This window comes from Wolffia australiana, chromosome 6, assembly GCF_029677425.1.
Source record: "Wolffia australiana isolate 7733 chromosome 6, ASM2967742v1".
In the NCBI taxonomy this organism is placed as follows: Eukaryota; Viridiplantae; Streptophyta; class Magnoliopsida; order Alismatales; family Araceae; genus Wolffia; species Wolffia australiana.
The window spans coordinates 12182403-12204814 of record NC_135840.1 but is presented as its reverse complement, the minus strand read 5'-3'; the positions used below and the strand labels follow the sequence as shown (position 1 = coordinate 12204814).

The 22412-nt window shown below is 44.9% G+C and overlaps 1 protein-coding gene across 4 annotated transcripts in view; it reads left to right on the top strand.

The window, feature by feature from the left end:
* The window catches only part of LOC144704071 (Tetratricopeptide repeat (TPR)-like superfamily protein), a 78602-nt gene that overhangs the window by 40125 nt on the left and 16065 nt on the right, over nucleotides 1-22412 (top strand). For 3 of the 4 annotated variants that reach the window (XM_078576300.1, XM_078576302.1, XM_078576299.1), the window contains exons 6-12: nucleotides 6870-6975; nucleotides 7070-7140; nucleotides 7299-7365; nucleotides 12583-12645; nucleotides 19321-19392; nucleotides 19468-19569; nucleotides 19786-19860. In XM_078576300.1, coding sequence (XP_078432426.1) covers nucleotides 6870-6975; nucleotides 7070-7140; nucleotides 7299-7365; nucleotides 12583-12645; nucleotides 19321-19392; nucleotides 19468-19569; nucleotides 19786-19860 — 556 coding nt within the window. The remainder of the gene's footprint in view (nucleotides 1-6869; nucleotides 6976-7069; nucleotides 7141-7298; nucleotides 7366-12582; nucleotides 12646-19320; nucleotides 19393-19467; nucleotides 19570-19785; nucleotides 19861-22412) is intronic. The other variant, XM_078576301.1, reaches the window with a different exon arrangement.

Below are 22412 nucleotides of genomic sequence, written 5' to 3'. Positions count from 1 at the left end.
GGGGCCCCGCCAGCTGCCTCGTCTTCCACCGGTCATGCCCAGCCATGATCGCGGGCTGGTGCACACCATTGAGGACGAGAACTACGAGTGCTACTATCAATCCCAAGGACACCCTGTTTGTGGCCATCGGGGTGTGCCGGTCACCCACCCTAGGGAAATCGCCACCGCATGGCCGACCTTTCCGTCTTCTCTGGCGGTGATCCTGAGTGGTGTCTGCGACGCATGGAACAATATTTTCAGGTCTACCCAGTGGATGATGTGGAACGGATTTGCTTGATCTCATCCTACCTGGTTGGGACAGCATCCCCTGTTTCTGCTACCTCAACGATCGCATGGGCTTCCAGAGTTGGGCAGACTTTAAACGCCAAGTCAACTGGCATTTTGGACTCTAGCCCTGCAACGCCTACCGCCGCCTGATCAGGCGGCACCGTGGATGAGCTTGTGCCCGAGTTCATGGGCGTAGTTGGCTACCTCCCAGACCTTGCTGAAGAAATGGCCATGTACGCCCTCCATGCTGCCTTTCAGCCCAAGATCTGACGTAAAGTCAACCGCTATGATCCACAGACCACCAATGACCTCATCGACTGTGCATTCAAAACGGAAGCAATCCTCCGGGAAATCGAGGATCCCTTGGCCACCACCTCCAACACAGGCGCTCTCAAGGATTCCACGGTCTCAGCACTCATGACAGCGACCAGCAACCGTAGTCCATCCACACACCCTTGCCAGCTCACCAAAGAGGAATTTCTTGCGCGCAAAGCCCAAGGCCTTTGTTATCAGTGCAACAAGAAGTTCTCGCCAGGGCATCACTGCTTTAAAATGCTCAACATCCACATTGTTATGCCCGATGGCGAGCCACTTGCCGACGACATCCAAGCCAACCCAACAACAGATGACAACCCACCAGCTTGAGGACAAGCTGTGCTCAAAGCGGGGATTATTATTACGACCCACTAAGCCCACTAGGGGCATTATCATCTTTCTGCATTTCCTTGGTGTTTTCCTTTATGTAGCCCTCCTCGTTGGAGGCCAGAACATGACTTGTTAGTGTTACTTCCCTTCAGTAGTCTCTCCGTCTCTCTCGATGACGTCCACTCCGTCGAGTCCCGCTCCTCCGGCGACGTCCACTCCGCCACTCTGCATCTCTTTCCCCTTGGCGTCGTCCATTCCGCCAGGACCAACCTCGTCCTCGATACGATCCCGTCCGAGATCCTATCGTATGCTTACAAGAAAGGATGCAGGAAAATTATGAGACTAGAGAATGTAATCCAGTTGGTCGAGGTTTTCTTGATGTTTTTGTGGCGATGGACAACATGGGACACTTGCGTGGAGTCTTGGTGGCATGGAACGAGAATGTGTTCTCGAGAGTGGCAGATTGGAAAAACCAATCAGTGGCGGCAGTCAAGTTAAAACAGAAAAGTTGAGACTTCGAGATGATAATAACCTTTGTCTGTGGCGCAGCAAATATCACTAGGAGTGGACTATGGGGGGAGTTGGCGGAGTTGATGTCCACATTCCAAGGGTTTCCAATAATCTTTGGGGTTTATTTCAATGTAACTCTGGAGGCAAGAGATCGACCAAATGACAAGGGTGGACAAGACCCTGACTCGGAAAATTTCTGGTCTTTCATAGTCAGTGCAGCTGTACAAGAAATGAGACAGTCAGACTATATATTCACAAGGAGGAGCATGGCAGGAGGGGAGATGAAATAGAGCCTGGACTGTTTACTATGCTTAGTTGAACTGGCCGAAAGGTTCCCAAATGCTGACGTAAGATCACTGCTGAGGCCCTTATCAGACCATATACAAATCATGTAGGTGACGGATGAGGCACAATGGAGACCTACATATTTCTAGGTAGATAAATCATGGTTTCATGAAACCAGATTCAAAAAAGAGGTAAGCCTTGCATGGCGCACGCAAAACGGAACCGAGTCAAACGTAGAGACTCTAGCCTTGAGACTAGAAGGACCGAGAATGCATCAGATTGGGTACCGGAAAAAGTCAGGGATGACAAGAAGAGCAAGAGAAACGAAGCATTAAGCAGAGTTAAGCAGCTGGATGGGGTAGACGACGCAGAATCTTGGACCAAGATGAGGTACAGGAACGAAGGAGATGCAGAGGAGTGGTAGAGGAGGAAGATATGAAACTGAAGATGGATTGGAGACAATGTTGGAGGTGACTATGGCTCCAAGCTGGACACGCGAACACAAAATTTTTCCATCTGGCGGCAAATGGCAGGAGGCAGGCAAGTCAAATCTTGAGACTAAAAGTACAAGACCAAGAATTCATTGGTGCAGAGGCTGTCGGACATGCGGTAGCTGATCATTTCCGAACTGTCTCTAAGAAAGGGGGAACGGAGCAGTGGAAATGGTGTGGTAAGGGGCTAAAAGGGTAAGCCCAGAACATTGAGAGGAACTGATTCGTCCTTTTGCAGAAGAGGAGGTCAAAAGAGCCATTACGGAGCTAAACTGTGAAGGGTCACTAGGCCCATACGGCATTCCAGTGTTCTTCTACAAAGAGTGCAGGGAGATGGTGGGATTAGAGGTGATGGCCGTGTTAGATGAATTCCTTCAAGTAAGAGGGAACATGATGAAGTTCAACGAGTCACATCTTTTCTACTGCCGAAATGCTGGGGCACCAAAAGAATTGAAGACTTCAGACCTATCTCACTGTCCAACTCTGTATACCTGATTATCACCAAGGTGCTGGGAAACAGCCTGAGGGCCAGGATTGGGAAGCTTATTGGACCCGCACAAGCTGCTTTCATTCTTGAAAGACTATTGGTTGACTGTACAGTATCAGGTTTAACATTGTGGAGAAGGAATGGCACTAAAATTTTTGTGTGGAAGGTCGACTTCGCCAAGGCATATGATTCACTATAATGGGATTTCGTGTAGGCCTCTATGCAATTGAGAAGTTTTCCTAAAGAGTGGATCACTTGGGTAAAGAGTTGCATCACCTCTCATTCATTTAGGCAGTTAATAAATAGACCTTAGAGGTGGGATCCAACCAAAGAGGGGTTAGACAAGGGTGTCTGTCCACTTGCACCACTACCGGTCGTCCTGGCAGTGGATGCACTTGCAGTCTGTACTGACTTGGCATGTTCAAAGGGACTTCTGCAAGGCTACCGAATGGCAGATCAGAGCACCGGGATCCCCCTACTGCAATATGCAGATGATACAACTTTCGTTATTGAAGGGTCAGCACGGGAAGCAGAAAATCTTTCTATCATTCTGGATCTATTTGCAGATTTCTGCGGGCTTCATATCTGCCGGAATAAGTCAGCATTTTTGATCAATGGTCTATCCCCAGAGGAGGAGACACAATGCATGGAAATACCACGCACACCATTGGGGAGGCTTCTAATGAGGTAATTGGGCCTACCATTGACGATGGAGAAGATGAGAAAAACGGGTTGGCAGACGGATTGGATCGTAACAAAGCCAGGGAAATTCACTTGAGGCATGGGACAGTGTGCGTTGACCTGCCAAAGAAGGGGACTTGGGGGTTCTACTCCTACAAAGCATGAATACCGCTCTATTGTCCAAGTGGGTGGAAAGACTCATGAACCCTCAGGACGACGTACTCACCCGTCTGCTGCAGGAAAGTTATTGTGGGAGCCTTAGTTGGGAGGAGAAGTCAAAGGTGCTCCAAGGGGAGTCACTGGTCTGGTTCGGGCTTAGAGGCATCTTCCCACTGGTGCAAAGATTATTCTCAGTAATGCTAGGCGACAGGTCGGCATTCAAGTTCTGGTTGGATGCATAGTCGCCGAGAGGCATCTTGAAGGAAGCCTTCCCACGATTGTACACACTTACACGACATAAAAGCACTCAGGTCCAGGACTGTTGGGATGGAATGTGGAATTCGATCATACATTGGGCCCTATCAGAGCAGCGGCTGTCTCGATTCCTGGACGTGCAACAATCCCTAATGCAGCTAGACTGAGGGAGGGGGAGTAAGGCGACTGAGAATGGTCAATTGGCCCCTTCTCTGTCCAAAAGGCCTACAACAAGATTAGGGGGGGGGAGAGAGGAAGGTAGGTCATTAATCAGGGCATGCACATTCATATGGCGACCAAGGGGCCCTTAAAAGTGAATATTTTTGGATGACTGCTACCAAGAAGAAGGTTAATGACAAAGGTCTTTCTCAGGGGACATATATATACGGCAGTCCTTGCAATGCATGCCATGCCCAAATGTGGAGGAAGAATGCAACCGTCTGTTCTTTGAATGCTTATTTGCTCGCATGGTTTGGGCAAGCCAGACATTATCAAGGGTGAAGGTGGCCTCTGAAGAGGCCTTCTGGGATTCAGTCCAGAATTGCAGATGCAGCATTGAAGAAGGTGGCTGTGCGGTGGCAGTGTTGTGGGCTATATGGCTGCACAAAAATGAGGTGCAATTCAAAGGAAGAACGACTTCAGTAGATGGAGCTATATACAAAGCAGAGGGATTTAAGGCGGCATGGTTACAGGGGGGTCAGGAGGAGAGGGGATACTTGCGGTACAGTTGGTTAAAGGATGACGGGACTGTAAGGACCTGATGGGATATTCACCATTCTTTGGGAATTCATCCCTTTTATTATTCACAGTGGGTGAGCTCATTTCTACCTTCATGCAACTTGTGGGACACTGCATATTAGTCGTCGTCTTGCCCTCTGTGTGGATGTTAACTTTTCCCACCCCGGTAAATTGCTCAACCGATCAACTATGTGGTTGAGGCTGAAGCCACCCTTGGCAATACGGAGGATCTGGACAACCAATGGTTGGGATGCCCCTGTGGCCTCTTGGGGTATTACTGCCTTGACCTCCCCCTCCAACACTGGGGATGCCCCCTTCCTGGAACATGATTGCACTCTTCCTGACTGGCACATGGACTTAACAAAAGAGATGTCAAAGACATGCTGAAGACATGGGCTGCATGGGAAGCCCAGGATAAAGGTGCATTGTATCGGGCCGTTTCAGGCCCAACATCGGGTTCCCTATCCAACCCATTCGATCAATAACGGCTAGTAAAACTAGCCGTTATATGACCGTTGGAACTAGCCGTTATAGGCTTGTATAAAAAGCGATATACATCGCATGTACTGTTTATTCTTTTTAGTGAAGTAAAACTCTTTCTTTTCTTTCTTCTCTTCCTCTTCCCCTCTCAATTCTATACTTGTCAAGAGAACTTCTTGCAATTCAAGTCTCAAGGCCTCTATTATCGGTGCAATGATCAGTTCAAGCTTGTGCCACAAGGACTCGCATATCCAAATCATCACCTAATGACCTGATGTTCTGGCTCCAACCAAGAACAACCCCAGCTACAACTTTAGTCAATGATGCCGGACCAATCAAAGCTCGAGCAAATGTCATCCTAGTCGAGTTGCAGTCAGCCTCTGGGACAACGTCATACCTTGATCTTGACATTCAGGGTGACATCAGTGGGTGCACAACAGGTCAACTGGTTGATATTATCGCAAGTTTCATCTGCCATTGCTGGGCCTATGATCTTCAAAATTATACATTTAGCAAAACTACAACTTACCAGATTTGATACATCAATGCAAAGTCTCTCAGGGAAGCTGATATGATCCACAGGAAGGTCTACGTCCTTAAGCGGACCGGTAATGGGCCGGGCAAGCCAGCACTGGCCCACGACCCCCCTTCTCCTACTTAAGGGGGAGTAGTACCATGACAGAAGGGAGGCAATCAAGAAGTAAGCATTCCCTCCCTTCCCTTACCTCCCTCTCCGGGTTCTCTCATCTCTCTCCCTCACGTGGTTTGTAGGTTGACGCGCACTCCTCGACGCGGAGCCGACAGCCCCCCTCCGACCATACCCGTTTCTCTCCTTCTCTACCCCGGGAACCTCCTTCTCCCCTATCTCCATCCTTTCAGTTGAACCCATAGACGTTGAATCTTTCAATCGTATCGTTGAATTGTCGGAAGTACAAGGAGTTACACGATACGTCCGAGTAGCATCGTATCAGAAGCCAGCACATCACAGATGTTTCATTTTGCAACATGTTCTTGTTTTGTTACAAATCAACAACATTTGGCAAACATAAGAGGTAATCCAGACACCAGCAGTGCTGCAAATCCTCACTGTAAAGCAGTCCAGCTGAGGTACACTGATCATGCTTTACATTTCACCATCAGGCCAGTCTAGCAACAACACCTCCAAGTCGGAATTAAGGATGGCCATGTTCCAACAAACATTGCCACTGAAACCACATCTTTTGCAGTGCAACAAACTTCTTATGGCTATCTGCTGTCACTTCTTATTCCTGTTATTCTCCTAGACTGTTAGTTTGTTTCGGTTCCAAATTTGACATCATTTTGGAAAATGTTGGACAATAACACATTAACTCAATACATACCCATCTGGGTTGTATCATAGTAAGTCATTGAGGTTTAATTGTTAGATACGTAAAAGCTTAAGGTACTATCTGATAGAAATTTTTTTATACATGATAACACATTACTTAATTAAAATTTTATCAAGTGTGTTTTGAATTTAATTTTCTAAAAAATTGACTTTGAACTTTATTTCTGCTCAGTGTGATAACTGCAGGCGAATTCATTACGTTATAACCATTATAATCTATCATAGTATCTAATTGAGACGTAAAGTTCAATAATCCACTTAATTGTGGAAAATTGATTAAGTTTCTAATGTATATCAAATTTTTGCAAACAAGTATTGTAGTTTTACAAGTGTACCTATTTGTTCCATTCATTCAGTAGCGCTTACTCCTCTTCAAAAATGTTCTCTAAATTTTTATTTTTTCTGTCTTTTTAAATATGTTGTTTTATGGAGATCTATCGTGTTCCTGTTTTATGCCAAAATTGGGCAGCAACTAAGAAATTTTTTGGGAACCTCTTCTCAGGTCTGCGCAGGAGAAGAAAAAGGCCGAACAAGAGAAGTTCACTGGGGAAATTGATTATGATGCGCCAACTGTTTCAGATGCAAAATCAATCAGCATTTTTACTAAGGTGCAAGCAAAGTAATTTATCACTTAACAAAATAAAAAACTTTTTTGAATTATTTATTTGTGAAATAGCATAACACGTGAAATTTGATGAATAGGTGGGTGTGGGAATTGCTGTTGTCCTCTTTGGTTTGATATTTGCCTTTGGGGACTTTGGTCCTTCAGTAAGGTAAATTTATTCTTTGTTGCCATTTTCCTATCTGAATAATGATTTATGGCACCATTTTCCAAGGGTTGTTCTTCTAATGTATTTCCTTTGTCGAGTAGAATTTCAAGCTGACTGTGTTTCCAATCTCATAGTTTTAATTTGTATTCATGATATTGTAGTGTTAAAGAGGAACAGTCTGCTGTTGACGAGAGCAAACTATCTGAAGAAGAGAGGAAAATACGGCAGGTTGGTTTTTTCATATGACCAAGATTGTTTCTTCTTGTACCACGATGGATACATGATTTTCAGTTAAAATGATAATTTACCTGAGTGACTGATTGAATGCTCCCTTCTTTTGGAAAAATGGGTTTTCCACTGACTTAGCAATTTCAGGGTGTCACATTTTGTGCTGATGGGTTTTCCTCTCATTCAGTGTTTGCTTTTCCCAGTCGTCACCATTACCATCCCAACAGATACCATCCTTATAGGTGTGGCTGTAAACAATGAATAATCAAAGCTACATTAATGAAGTCTAAACTCCAAATGTAAGCTGCAAAAGGGACTGAATAAGACTTGTGATGTCTCCATAAAGAGGATTTTGGGGAAAACATACTGTTATGACATAGCACTTGACGCTCACGTGCTGTGTCCCTTTAACCTAAACTAGCCGTTAAAGTGGCCGTTGTGCCCTAGATGTATATATTGGCATCTCAAAGAAATGGAAGGTAGATTGTTCTTGTTCTCTCCTTTCTTCCTCCTCTATGTGCCCTAAAGGAGATCTCTCTCCATCGTGGTAGCTCCGAGGGCAAATCTGGCATGGCATGAGAGCAAGGTTGTCTCTGCTAACATCCTGAGCAGTGATTGAGTTGCGATGACTCCCGACTGACAGGGAAATGCAGGAGACAACGGAGACGACTAGATGAAAATGGAGATGACGACAATGTCCCCATTCTCTTCTCGTCTCACTGATTGAGAGGGACAACGATCCTCGAGTGTTTATGTCTGATTGAGCTTCGCCGACTTTCGATTGACTGGAAGATGACAAAGAAGACAACGTTTTTTCTATCACTTCGGCAACTTTGTCTTCCGACTACTGGGAAGGCTATCTCGGGTTTCTGCTTCAGCTGCGTCAACCCTGATTGACTAGGAGCTTATGAGAACTTCAGCCTGGCTGCACCAACACCAATTTTTGCTTTCCGAATCAGGTGTGAATGTTTTTTTTTAATGAAAAATCAGGTGTGAATGTTCCTTTCTCCTTTTTGCCAGCTCCTTACTGATTCCTTAATACTTGTTATTATACCGTGAGTCTACTTCTCATACACTAGTATTGTTAAAGAGGAGGCTACGGTAGAAATGCATTTTGGTTCTGGTCAACTTCATCTTGGGGACAAGTGGTACACTCACCTACCTGTTACTGCCACCCGTAATATGTTTACTGGCCACAATCTATATCAGTGGTCCAAATATATTACAATGACATTCAGACCATGGAGGAAACTCTATCACCTTATGGAGTTGCCTCTTTCAGAGTTTGATAAAACATTTCAAACGTAGCGCTGTGAAGAAGACATTCTCTTTACATGGTTATTAGATTCCATGCTGGGTGACCTGAATCGACATTATATGGATCTTGACATGGTCAAGGAAGTCTGGGATGCTGTTCAGAAGTACTATTCTGTGTGGGAAGATGAGTCACACATTGCAGACCTAGTAGACAAATCTATGAGTCTTTTTTAGGAGCACCCGACTGCCATAGCATGTCTAGCTACGGGCACGACGGAAAGAAATTGATTTTTATTGACCTCCCACTAATAACTCAGTGGATCGTGGATATGTTCTACGCGACAGGGTCTACTGCTATTTAAAGGGACTGCGACTGGAATTTGAACCCATTCAGACCCAATTATTCAACTGTGAAAACAAGCTCAGCTTTGAAGGCACTGTAGTGCAGGTATGTAAAAAAACTCGACTTGAATCACTTTCTAGTGTGGTTCCTCCTGAGGAATCCGAGAGCAATGCATGTGCTTTCAAGAGTGCAAGGGTTCCAAGGCTGCAAGGACAACAGCAGGGTGCCCCTCAGAGAAGAACAACCCAGATATTACAGCTTAAGCCTCCAAAGGGGGATGACAAAGATCACCTCCATTGTTGTCATTGTGGTCGTCCACGTCACACTAAGAAAACATGGTGGAAACTCCATGGTCGACCTACATGGGCAAGTAATCATGTGAGCAAAGGACACAGAGTCAGTATGAGCAAGGATGGTGCATCTGATATTGAACCAGGTTCCCCAGCAACATCCTTTACTTTCAGTAGAGATGAACTCCTTCAACTCAAGCATCTGTTGAGGTCCTCAACAAATATTATTGGTTCCACCTCACTTGCCCACTGTGGTAATCCATTTTGTTTTTCTCTTACTCATGCATCGTCTCATAAGTTTACCTGGTGGATTCTTGACTCTGGGGCCACAGATCATATGACACTATGTAAAGATCAATTTAGAACGTATGAACTCTGCAGTAGTAATAAAAAATTGGCATTGGAAGCATTGAGGTTGCACCTATGGGATTAATAACCTTCACCCTTCACATCCCACAACTCTGCATTAGTTTACCCTCTGTTCAACATCTAGCTCAATTATCCTCCTATAAGTTGATTTTGGATGGCATTGATGCCTTTCTTTGTGAGAAAGTGGCGGGTCAGAAGCAAGGGCTAGCAAGAATTTCAGAGGGTCTCTACTACTTGCGTCAACCACAAAAACTGAGGAAAGTGCCTCTCCAAGCTCCCATTGCAGTCACCACTGGGAACAAGCAAGTCTGCTTATGCCACCGCCAATTAGGACATCCATCTTTCTCTATATAAGTTGATTCTCAAGGACATGTTTCCAGATTTTTGTTCTCATGTATGTGTAGACACTTTGGTGTGTGATGTATGTCAATTGGCTAAACATAAACGTTCTGCATATCCCGCTTCATTAACTGTAGCTTTTCACATGTTTGAACTTGTGCACTGTGATGTTCGGGGTTCGTCCCCATTTGCAGACCTTCATGGTTTTCACTGGTTCTTAATTCTTATTGATGATACGAGTTGTTTCAGCTGGATGCATCTAATGAAACTTAATTCCCAAGTTCCCTCTATTATCTGGGGAGTCCTAACGATGATTTATGGCCAGTATGAGGTGACAGTCATGCTGTTTTGAACTGATAATGGACGAGAATTTTTTAACTCTGAAACATAACATTTATTTGAGGACCAAGCCATCCTCCATAAAACTTCATGTCCTTATACACCTCAGCAAAATGAAGTGTCTGAGAAAAATTAGGTCATATTCTGGAAAAGACAAGGGCCCTCACAATTCAGAGTATGATTCCCAAAGGCTTCTGGGGTGAAGCCGCAATGTTCTCTGTCTACTTAATAAACAGTTTACAGACTGCCACTCTCCTTGATCAAACACCCTTGGATATAGTTAATACCACCTATCCGAAATCTAGGTTTCAATTAAAATTAGACCAAAAACTCGTTAGAGGTATGTGTCGCCACACTTTGGGTTACTTATAAAAGAAAGAATAAAGCACTCAGCTGGAAAGAAAGAATGGGGAAGAAGCCGCATGTGTCAATACACGTGGGAAGTCAAACGAGTTCATAGCTGCTACATACCCACTGGTAGGAAGGATTTCTTGGTTCTATGTAATGATACCAACCAGGGAGAGAAAGGACATCAACATTTGGCTGGATTTGAGGATCTGGAGGCATCTAAAGGGCTTGAGGCTGCATTCGGCAGAAGCGTTAGGGAAGGGGCAACTGTTTTGGAAGATCCCCTTTCTCTCTGAGAATCGGTACTGCGGCAACTCTCCATGCGAGTAATCCTCGTTCAAGAATTCATGTCTTGATTTGGTTGGGACCATAAAAGTATGGCAACCAAATAGCTGATAAACACAGAATATGGATGAGAGTAGTAGTAGTAAGTAACCAAGTTAGAGTCAAAATATTTGGTACTTGAATGAGGCAACTTTTGAAGAATAACTGGGATGGGGATCCCTCGGATATGGCACATGTTTCTAAGAAACCTGTGTTACAAGAGATCTAGGAACTTGGTCATAAGAAGATGACAAAATGGAGGAAATTTCTGAAAGAAGTAGTTGAGGGAGCCCTCATAGAAAACAATCAGTGTGAGCATTAGAGGACCTTGGGGAATGAGAAGGGAAAGACATGAAAAAGAGGCCCCCCTCTCAAAAGGGTAAAGTCATCTAAAGTGAAGTGTGAATGGAGGGACTTCAAAGTTGAAAAACCTTTTCTAGATGGAATACCATAGAAAAAATTGGAGAATGGTTGGATTTGTGTAAAATTTTGGCTGAACAGTCCCTTAGTTGATGAACTTAATATGCACACCTGAAAATATTTGGGGACAACTGAAACAAGGATCTTCTGGGATAGAGGATATGAAAAAAGTTAAAGTTTGAAGGACTGAAGATTACAGCAAATTCAGAAACAAGACTGAAATGATGACATCATTGCCAATTGGAGGGCGACTGGTTGTGAGGTGGTAGTTACAATGACATTAAAATTTGTTGAGAGTTGTGTAAGGAGCCTTGGTGGATGATGTCGTGGTGCCAAAGGAGTGTCATCGTGCAAGAGCTGAAATACTATATAGGATTACCAGAACAAATGCATCAAATGGTTTGCCAGCCTTGGCGCATATCTCTGTGTGAACATGAATAAGACATTAAATAACCTGGGATCATCTTGGACGATACTTCATTAATAGACATGAATAAGACAATTGTGGTGATTAATATATAAGCCAGAATACCAAATTCAAAGTTTGGAAGACACATGGTTCAGTCTCTATGTCAGAATGAACTTAGTCAAAAGCTCAACTGGCACAACTTATTCAGGAAAGACTTGAGTTTGGAATAAGATATGTACCCCAATATTTTTACAAATTTAAAGAGGAGATTTTTTGGTTCAAATAATAGGACAGGATGAAAAGGGTATGGAAGTCTCCATGGACTTCAGGAAATAGAAGTTGACTTATGAGGCAAGTCTTCCATACCTTGCTCTGTTCCTCGGGTACCCTTTATGGTTTGGGAGTCATGGGACCTCTAGATTGTCCTGTGCCGGACCATACCTCAGGTAGTAGGTAGAATCTGGTCTCGCTTATCTGGATCAAAAATATTTTTTAAAATTTGTGGACAAAAGAAACATTTTTGCTTATCTGAATGGCTTAATCAGACCTGTTCATGCCAATAGTTGTTCCAGGTGGGGCACAGAATTATGAGGAATCCTTGCCAAAAGGGGCATTTGATTTTGAATTGAAACTTAAAGTTGGATCGCTAGATCTTTTTTGTTTCCAAATATTGGGTTTTAAGAGTATGAATCCACGAAATCAGATTATTTGTGAAAAGTAGTTTTCAGATAATTTTGTCATTTTATAATTGGATTTAAATCTTTGTCTCAATGTTACAGATAAAGCTTGAGGAATATCAGGAAATCTTGAGCCGCTCCTCTGATGATCTTGCCGCTCTCGAAGTGAGGACGGATCTGCAACACCCATATCTGCTCTTTTTACTTGTTTTTCATGTTGGCGTATTCGTTTATTTTGATTTTCATTGCTTGTTTGCTTCACAAACATTGATAAAACATAGTTCTAATATTCTAATAGATACGGACTAATGAGCCCTTCTCCGGCACCATATGATCTCGTCTCTGGTTAGCAAAGGTGTCAAGGAGAACTTCATATTTGATTCTCATCAGGCTGTTTTAAATGTCTCCCTTCAAATAAGTGGGATGGATACTTGGTAATTTAAAAATGCTAAGTGGGGGCCACGTAAAATACTGACGTGCTTGAATAAAAAGAAAGTATTTTATGAGTGTACTATACTTATGTAATTGTGGGTGCTTTTTAGACCTAGTCACATAAGATAAAAGCAACAATATCTAGATGAGATACTCAACCCTCATCGAACCCTGCCCCGCGACCCTCCTCTTGGGTGCCTTGGGATGCCTATCCTCTTTGTAGTAGGGTTCCTAATAGGAAATTACATTTATGTTTTTATCTTCAAAACACCCTAAAGATGGGTTGAGGGTACTGCACACTTCCAGGAACATTGCGTCTTCCAAGAAGTATCATGTTTGGACAGTCCACAGATAACTGTCTGGAAGAATACAAGGTGAGTCACATTCTGGAGACAGATCATGCCGGTTTTTTTCATTCAGTCTCTATGTATCTTTGGGAAAAAGTTACTTCCACTGTTGTTTATCTCACTAATTTCCTTCCCACCTACCATTACAGGTCAAGCTCTGCTTGAAAATATTTATGTTTTCTTCCGTTGAAATAATGACATTCTCATCACATTCCATTACCATTATCTTGTTATACTGGATTCAAAAGCTACTGTCTTCATTTACCATTTTGGTAGCCAAAGGACCACTAATGCTTCCATCCATCCTCTTGCAAACCTAGTATCTCCCTATCTCACAGATCTAGGTGATTTCTTCCTCATATTTATCTTTGCCCAAAATGTAACCTGCTTCATCCTCACTGAGAGCACTGTTTCTCTCGGACCTTATCTGGGAGTGAAATCCTGTCCATGATAATTGCTCCACCTCCTGGCCAGTCCTGAGTGATACTTTCCTTTCACCTGATCCATACAGCTCCACCTCCTGACCAGTCCTGAGTGAGACTTTGCTTTCACCTGATCCATACATCTCAACTGACTGTTGACCTTATCCTCTACCTTTAAGCAACCTCACTTGCAATGGCCCTTCATCCTATTGAGTTCCACGAACATAATTTTACCATGACGATCCATCTGAATCACTTGTCATCCTGTTGCCGCTTCTGCTCATCACATGCCTTACAATCATTTACTCCTTCCAAACATATTGAGATGACGCTAGTCATCAAATAATGAAGGGATTCTAATGTGGAAAGTGGATTCTTTCAGCGGATAACTTTTGGTGAGTGACATGTTGGTTGCAATTTGTTCTTTGATGTCAAATAACATGTTGATGTTCAAGTGGATGCTGAAAAGTAATGCAAGGTTGTTTAGGGTTGAGTCCAGTGATAAGATTCTTGATTTCAGTATTGCGAGAAATCAGAACCTCCAAGGAAGAATTATTCTTGATAACCTCGAGTTGCACGAGATCCCCGTGGACCAATAAAGAAAAACAGCTGAATGCGAGAATAGATGTCTAGAGAGAAGATGGAGGAAGAGAGAACTAAAAATGAAAAGAAACAACCAAGAGCAAGCCCGAATTGGTTCTTGCTCATCCAGGAAGGAGGATCTCCCCCCAGACTGAATGCCAGAGTGACTTCAACTTCCAAGAATCGATGCCTCCCTTTCTTGGCTTCAGCCTTTATTTATCACCTTCTTTTCCCGCTCTTTTATTCAAACTTCTATACGTGCCACTATTGGATCGCACATATGATGTCTCTTATCTTGTTCGTTCTTTGATATGTCTTCATGAAGCTCTTATCATCCAGCAATAGGGCTTTATGTTTTGAGACATTTGCCATTTTCCCAAGATGAACATTGCTGGTAACATGATTGTGTTAGGACTCCGAACTAGTAAATAGGGTACTCCACCATCAAAAACCTCATTTTCGGGTATTAATCTTGGAAGTAGATGTGGGGAAGTGGAAGAGAAGCTGGTGGAAATACCCTTTCATTAGTTCTGTGGTGAGTGTTAGAAGTGGGAGAGACCTGAAAAAGTAAGAGTCTATTGGAGAATGCAAGACATCTCTCTAATGAATATCACTTTATTTTCATTTCCAACAACCATCTTTTTCCCCTTCCACCCACTTTATCAATCTCTAGATACCCTATAGACTGATGTAGTAGCTCATGATATCTCCTATAAAGTTCCATACCCTGACACTGAGGTTCTCCAGCGGAATGGGTGGGGTGGGTAGGAAGATGTATTACATTGTACGCTTTCTCGGTGCTGGTGAATAGACGCCGCAAAGGTGGCTGGATTCAACTAAAACAAGGGGTTAAACAAGTATGCCTTGGCCGTCTTGGCCGTGGATGCTCTTGCCATTAGCACAAGAGAGTATTGCTCTAACAGGGCTGCTGAAAGATTTTCGGACACCCAATTTCCAGGCAGGTATCTTACACGAACCTGCTAATTCGTATCGGGGAGAAGGTGCGAAGGGAGGGAGAAATCGCTGGGATGGTCGTCGGCGTGCCGGGACGGACTACGGCAGGAGGGCAGGCGGAATGGACGTCGCTGGAGTAAGCCAAACACATTCTTGTGATACTTCTTGGCGGCCCTCCTCAAGGGGGGCTGTTCTATTTTAAGGGATAACAAAAGGTCCAAATGACCTAAATGCCCCTATTGGGCAGAATGATGAAAGACCCTAGGTATGTTGGGTTCATTTCAGTATCCCTCTTCTGCAACATGCAGACGATACCATTTTCTTCATAGAGGGGGCTGAGGTGGAGGCTAAATACATATTCGTCTTGTTAGACTTTTTCCTGGATTTTTTGGACTACTTATTAACCACGCCAAATCAGAATTTTTTAGTTTTGGACTATCGTAGGACGAGGAAGCTCTCTGTTCTAATGCCTGGGGGACACCTATTGGTGCGTTTCCCATTGATAAATCTTGGTCTGCCATTGACAGAAGATCATATCAAATCTGCAGATTGACATCCAATTGTGGAGAAGGTAGAGTGGGAGTTGGAGGGATGGCAAACCAGAGTGCTGTCGAGGGGACAATCGGTATTGCTAGCACACATGCTCTCAGCGATACCCATCTTCTACCTCTCAGTGTTTTTTTATTGTTAGCATTATACCATTCAGTTTTGAAACTACTAGTGGGGGCCAAGAAGCTTCTTGAAGGTATGATCAGAAGATTTTTATGGAAAAGCTCAAGATTGGATCGCTCTCGTAATGTGGGTTATAGTGTGCAGACCAGTTTGTTCGGGGGGCTTAGGAGTACTGAAATCGCAAGATCTCAACCTTCCATTATTGGACAATGTGCAGAGACTCATGGGATCTTATACAGCTATGGTTACACGAGTTTTGAAAGACATTTATGGCTTGAGCTTGGACTGGGAGGTTTTTGGGACTCCAGTACACATGGCCTTTGCATTCTAGCAAGGGCTGAGACAGGAGTTTCCTCAAGTCCGAGATTTCTTCAAAGCCAAGTAAGGAGATTGCACAGCATTCTAGTTTTCGCTAGATGCATAGTTACCCCAACACCTGTTCACCCTTGCAAGGACCACCCATGCCAAAGTTGGAGAGTGTTGGGATGGTGCATGGACCCCATGCTTGGCCGACACCCTATCCAACCAAAAGAGTGGAAGATTGTACAAAGATGCAAAAGACCATAATACACATATGCCCGCTGGTAGGGACATAGCACAGGTGTGAGCGGATAGGTGCATCCTTTTCTGTTTGAGATACTTATGTGAAGCCCAGCAGCAGACTTATAAGGAAGGAACCAAGGATCCTCCGTGCTTGTCGCATCATATAGCTACCAAAGTTCCCCCTTACAGTGAGATTTTTCTGTTGGCTACTCCGTTGATGAAAACTAGTGGCAAAGGTTGTCTCAAAGAGATGGCTCCCAGAAGCTTTAGCACAATGTGCTATCCGTGAAAACTGTGATGAGGATTGCATCCATCTCTTTGCGTCCATTTCTTTGAATGCTCTTTTGCCGAAGCAATGTGGGCCAATCAACCAGTCACAGGGTTGGATGTCTCCTCAAAGGAGGCCCTTTGGGACTCTATACAAAGTTGTGCACTCAAGGTGGTCAGAGGGGTGGGTTCAACCCAGAGCAGTGCTACAAGCAGGAGATCATCTTCAATGAATGGGAAACATCAATTGATGTTGTGGTTCAAGCAGCTGTGGGCTTATCTGATACATGGTGCAAAAGCTAGTACCAAGGCTTCGATCGGCCTTCTAGGCCCTACGTGTAATTAACAATCATATCTTTTTATATCATCAGGATGAACACCGACTTTGTATGTTATCCCCTATCTTTCTTTCAAAAAAATATCTCTTATGAAGTTCCAATTGAAAGTGGGAGATTCACTACCAAAAAACACCCATTGGGATGGTATTATTTACTCATCCTTGAGATTTGTGCCAAGAAATCTATATTGATGCCAAGTGTGCTGGATCAATTGTAGTTTGACGACATATATCTTGCCATTATTCTTTTTTAGAAAATAATTTAATCACCTCATCAAGCAAGCAAAACAGGCCATGCTCTAGTGGCAGAGCAAAATTAGTAACTTAACACGAGATGATAAGTTTTGTTCATCTCACAAGACAGTACAAGTACTTCAAATTCCATCCCATATGCTTGTACAATGCATATTGAAATAGATCTTCATCTTAGAAGTGGGAAACTTGAATTAGTTTTCATATCTACCTCACCTTTTTGATTACTGAGAGCTTTCCATCTTTTCAATCCTTATCTCTAAATTCTCGCTGAGATTGGATATTATTCTCCCAATTGGAATGGAGTGTATGTTGGTTATCTTAATGGCTTGCAAAGACAGACATTTGTCTTCTTTTGTATTTTATTTAATAAACCTGTATATTTGTTTATGCTTCGTACCTTGGCTATTTTTTACTTTGATACATGACTATGGATGCCCTAATAAAGGGACCCTTCATTAGGTATACTTGGGGGGTGGAGGAAATGAGAGCTTAAGGATTAAGAAAGAGCAGGGAGTTGGGGGGGACCCTGTTAGTAGGGTTTTGGCTAGAGGGCTCCTGGATCTTGAATGAACTTCTCCAGAAGCTTGCTTGGTATCTCACTGTTTCTCTATCTTGCTCACCCCTCTTCTCTCCCTAATCTCCACGTTCCAGCTGAGATTGGATAATATTCAATCTCCTGATTGAGGTCGTGCATTTCTTGGTTACCATCTATCTTAATGACTTACTAAGACCGTTATTTGTCTTGTTACTTACTTTCTTCAACAAACCTGACTGTTTTTTATGCTTTTTACCTAGGCTTTGTATACACAGCTGTCACACGGTCAAACTCTGAGCTAGGGCTCTTGCTCGAGTCTGGTGTGTGCCGGCCTCAGTGCTCTGAGCAAAAGACTGAACAGTCTTGATCTCTTGCAGCAGAAGTCTTGGTAATTGCTTACGATCGCATAGAAGGGGTTAGAGGAGATGGTAGGGATGCAGCCCCGTTCGGGAATAGGGTCATTGCATTCATATCATAAAGATTACATCGTGGTTGGGACAATTACATGGGGGAAGACGAGGGGTGATACAATGAACGAGACGAGGCGCCTTGCGCCAGGGTAGTGTCGCCACTCCGCCTCAAGGCCGCCGCTCCGCGAGTGCGCCCCTGCTACACAAGTGCCCCCAGGCTGGGCGCCACGCGCCCGCGGGAGTGGCGATCACACGCCACCAGCACCCGCGTTGAGACCCTCGCGAGCGGTCTGTGCGACGATGCCGCATTCGGCACCTCAAGTTGGGCGCTGCGCGCCCAACTCTACCCGCGGGAGCACTACGCACCTCCCATGCCGCCTTGGCGCGCTCAGTGCGCCACATGCCTTAGTCTACTGGCGGGATGTCTCCCAGCCCTGCGCCCCACACACGCAATGCGCGCGCTGCATGCTACACACGCGGCACGCCGCCCGACTTGTGCATCCCGCGCCCGCGCGCAGTGCTTCCCACTACCGCGCATATTGTTGGCACCCGCGCATGGCTCTTTGCGCTGGCGCACGACGCTTGGCGCGCACGCTCACGCCTATTGGCCTGCACCCAGCACACGCGGACCATACCTGATCCGTTCCGCCTTAGACGCAAACGGGCACGTGCACCATCCGTAGTGTATCACCACATGCGGGGGCGATGGCCTGAAAGATCAGGTTGGGCATCGCTACCCATAATGACTCAGTCCTTTAATATCGTGAGTCTAAAACGCGAACATGCCCCCCAATAAGCACGCAGGCCTCTGGGCAGGGAATGCTGCCTAGTTAGGGGCCTAAAAACAGCCTCTAGGTGTTGAAGCTAATGTGTATTTATATTTAAGTCCTGCCATTATTGTGAAATAAATGATTGCAAACTTCTTCAGTTTCATGCATTGCCCTGGGGTTTATCAAGACATGTCCTCATCAATTTTTCTGGTTTTTCAAATTCCCTTTCATGTATCTCTTTTCATAGAAAAAATATCTTTAATGTATAATAAGGTTTTGTTAAAAAATGATGTGTTTCTGAATGTATTATGAAGGGTGCAGCAGTTACCTCCGCAGAACTTGGGGACTATGGTCTGGCATCCAGCCTACTAGAGAAACTCACAAATGTGTGTAGTACTTCACTCAGGTGTTTTTTTAATGTTTCACTTTAACCTGATGTTCACATTTTCACATGTACACAGCAAAAGAAAAATGACCCAGATGCCTTTCGATTACTTGGCGAAGTCAAGTATGCACTGCAAGATTTCGAAGGAAGTGTTGCAGCCTATAGAAAAGCTTCTTCTGTTAGTACTGTCATGACTCTTTTTTTTTAATGAAGATAAGATGAAAGTAAGCATTTTGAGTCAGTTGGTCTACTGGTGGTGACATATTATGTGATATAAACATATTTAAGAGCTAATATGAAAATCAATTGGTGGGAGAGATATGTCTTTTTTTATTTTTGGTTACCTAAATTCAAATCAAAATGATGTGATCTGACCATTTCTCTTCTATGTTAGGTCTCAGAGACTGTCAATTTTGAAATTCTTCGTGGTCTAACAAATGCATTTCTTGCTGCAAACAAGCCCGCTGAGGTATGATGCAGGGTATTTTCATATATGTATGAAAGATACTCCTTAATGTCATATCTTGTGGCCTGATTTCAAAAAATATTACGATTCCGATTCATATATAAAAATGTTGGGCATCTCTCCCATTCATATCTCAAAATTAATGAGTCTTTTATTCATTTTATCAGAGCAGCCCACTAGTATTGTTTTTTGCTGCCCTCGTCTTTACTTACAGAGCTGGTTGTGTTCCTTATGTTACTGCTGCCGCACAGCTTCCAAAATGTTTGGATTTTACTGTCATCTTGTTATGTTTGAAAAGCTCTTTCTCCCCATATTATGTTGCTTTCATACAGTTTATCTGTGACCCTCATGATGTACTTGCTGTCTGTGCCATCATCTTTATTCATTGTGCATTTTCTCCATCGCAAATTCTATATGTTGTACCATCTTTGCCCTCGCCTTTTGCCTTTAGCATCACCCTGTGTCATCTGTGCACAGCCCATGCTGGCTGTGGCATTAGTGGCTTGTCAGACAGATTAGTCTACTATTGAGTCAGTCAACTTTTGATAGCTTTAAAAAGTATAGTTTAATGAAAATTATGGCTGACGTTATGAAGTTATGGGTATCTCAATGTGGACCCCTTGGTAGAAGTGATGTAGGACAACTAATGAAAAGGGCCATTGAGGGGATGGATATGACAACGATGGGTGAAGGGTGCTAGATGGGTTTGAATAGGAAGGATAAAACGGACCACAGAAATCCACACGGATGAATTCGGAGTTTAAAGCTGATGAAATACCGGTGGTGCAGCTCCGATCCTCGTCGAGGGCGGGAGCACTGTCTTCACCCACCGCGACGATGCCGAAGCACCAAAATCAATACCTGAATTCACGTCACGACAGAAACACTCGAAGAGGATTTAGGAAAATCCAAATCAAAACAAATCTTACGGCGATGGAGATTTCTCGTGGAATACTGGACGGAGAACACTTCGACACCAAAGAGTTCAGGCGTACCTCGACACCGTAGTGCGTGAAGAGGATGCGGGAAATCCTGACCGAGGCAAGGCTGGGCGGTTCCGGGCGTGGAGCGGCCCACTAGTCGATGGGATCTGGGCGTTCCGGGCGTTGTACGGCCCTGGTGGAGAGTGAGACGGACGAGTGCAGGCACGAGCGAAGCGGGGCAAGAGGTCTGGTCTGGCGGCTTGGCGGCCTTTGGGCGACCTAGGGCGAGCAGCCTGGGGTGGCCCTTAAGTGGCCTTGGGCAGGCGGCCTGGGATGGCCTGGGCAGCCCTGGTTGGGGACGGCCTGGGTGGCCCTTGGGCGGCCCCCAAACGGGCAGCTGGGGGGCGGCCTTGGGCGGCCCTGGCAGGGGCGGCCTGGGCGGCCCCTTGGTGGGCAGCCGGGGCGGCACTTTGGCGACCTTAGGCAGGCGGCCTGGGGGCGACCTTGGCAGCCCTGGTCGGGGAGGCCTTGGCAGCCCTGATCGGGGTGGCCTGGGCGGCCCCAAGCGGGCAGCCTGGGCGGCCCTAGGCGGAGAGCCTGGGCGGCCTTGGGGCAGCCCTTGGCGGGCAGCCTGGGCGGCCTGAGGGTGGCCTAGGGGCAACCCTAGGCAGGCAGCCTGGGAGGGCAATGGAGAGAGAGAGAGAGAGAGAGAGAGAGAGAGAGAGAGAGAGAGAGAGAGAGAGAGAGAGAGAGAGAGAGAGAGAGAGAGAGAGAGAGAGAGAGAGAGAGAGAGAGAGAGAGAGAGAGAGAGAGAGAGAGAGAGAGAGAGAGAGAGAGAGAGAGAGAGAGAGAGAGAGGGAGAAGAGAAGGAAGAGAGAGAGAGGGAGAAGAGAAGGAAGAGGGAACGAGGGTGGAAGGCTGGTGATGCGGCAGCGGCGGCGGCGGTGCAAGGGCTGGAGAAGGGTAGGGAAGCTTGGGCAGTCTTCCAAGAAGAGTTAACAATAAACTCAATTCTTGAATAATGACTGCCTAACTGTTTCTTGAAACACTGGCCTATATATAGGCCTTGGAGGAAAGAGAAAGAAACACAACTTAGCGACGAGAAATTAAGACGAGCGACGTGCTTCGTGTTACGCTAAGGGGCAGTTGTTGATCTGCCGTTGGCGACTTGTCATGACTCGTGAGGGAGCGTGCGTGCGTGGAGATGTGCGTGACGGTTGCAGCGGCATGACTCTCGGTTGACTGTGGCGGAGTCTCTGTCGTGGCGGCGTTGACTTCGGTTGACCGTGGAGCTCGTCCAACGTCCAGGCCCTGTAGTGCTAGGTTTCCACTCAAACATCAGGAAGCAGGGCCAAGCGAAAATCTTTTTAAGCAAATTTTGTGAGATAAAAATGCATTGATGTAAACCTTCTCAAATTCTGCTTTGAGATCTTCCATGGTATGCAGGTTTTATAATTTGACTACGCAGTTAAATACCGAAATCGCAAGGAAATTCATCGCCAAAAATCGTCTCAGTCAGAAAAACCAGAAGTGATCATTCTGATAACATAACATATCTAGCTCATTCCCTTTCAGATGTATTGTGACCAGTTGGAACCTCTCATGCAGACTGGTGGGGTGGAGATGAAAATT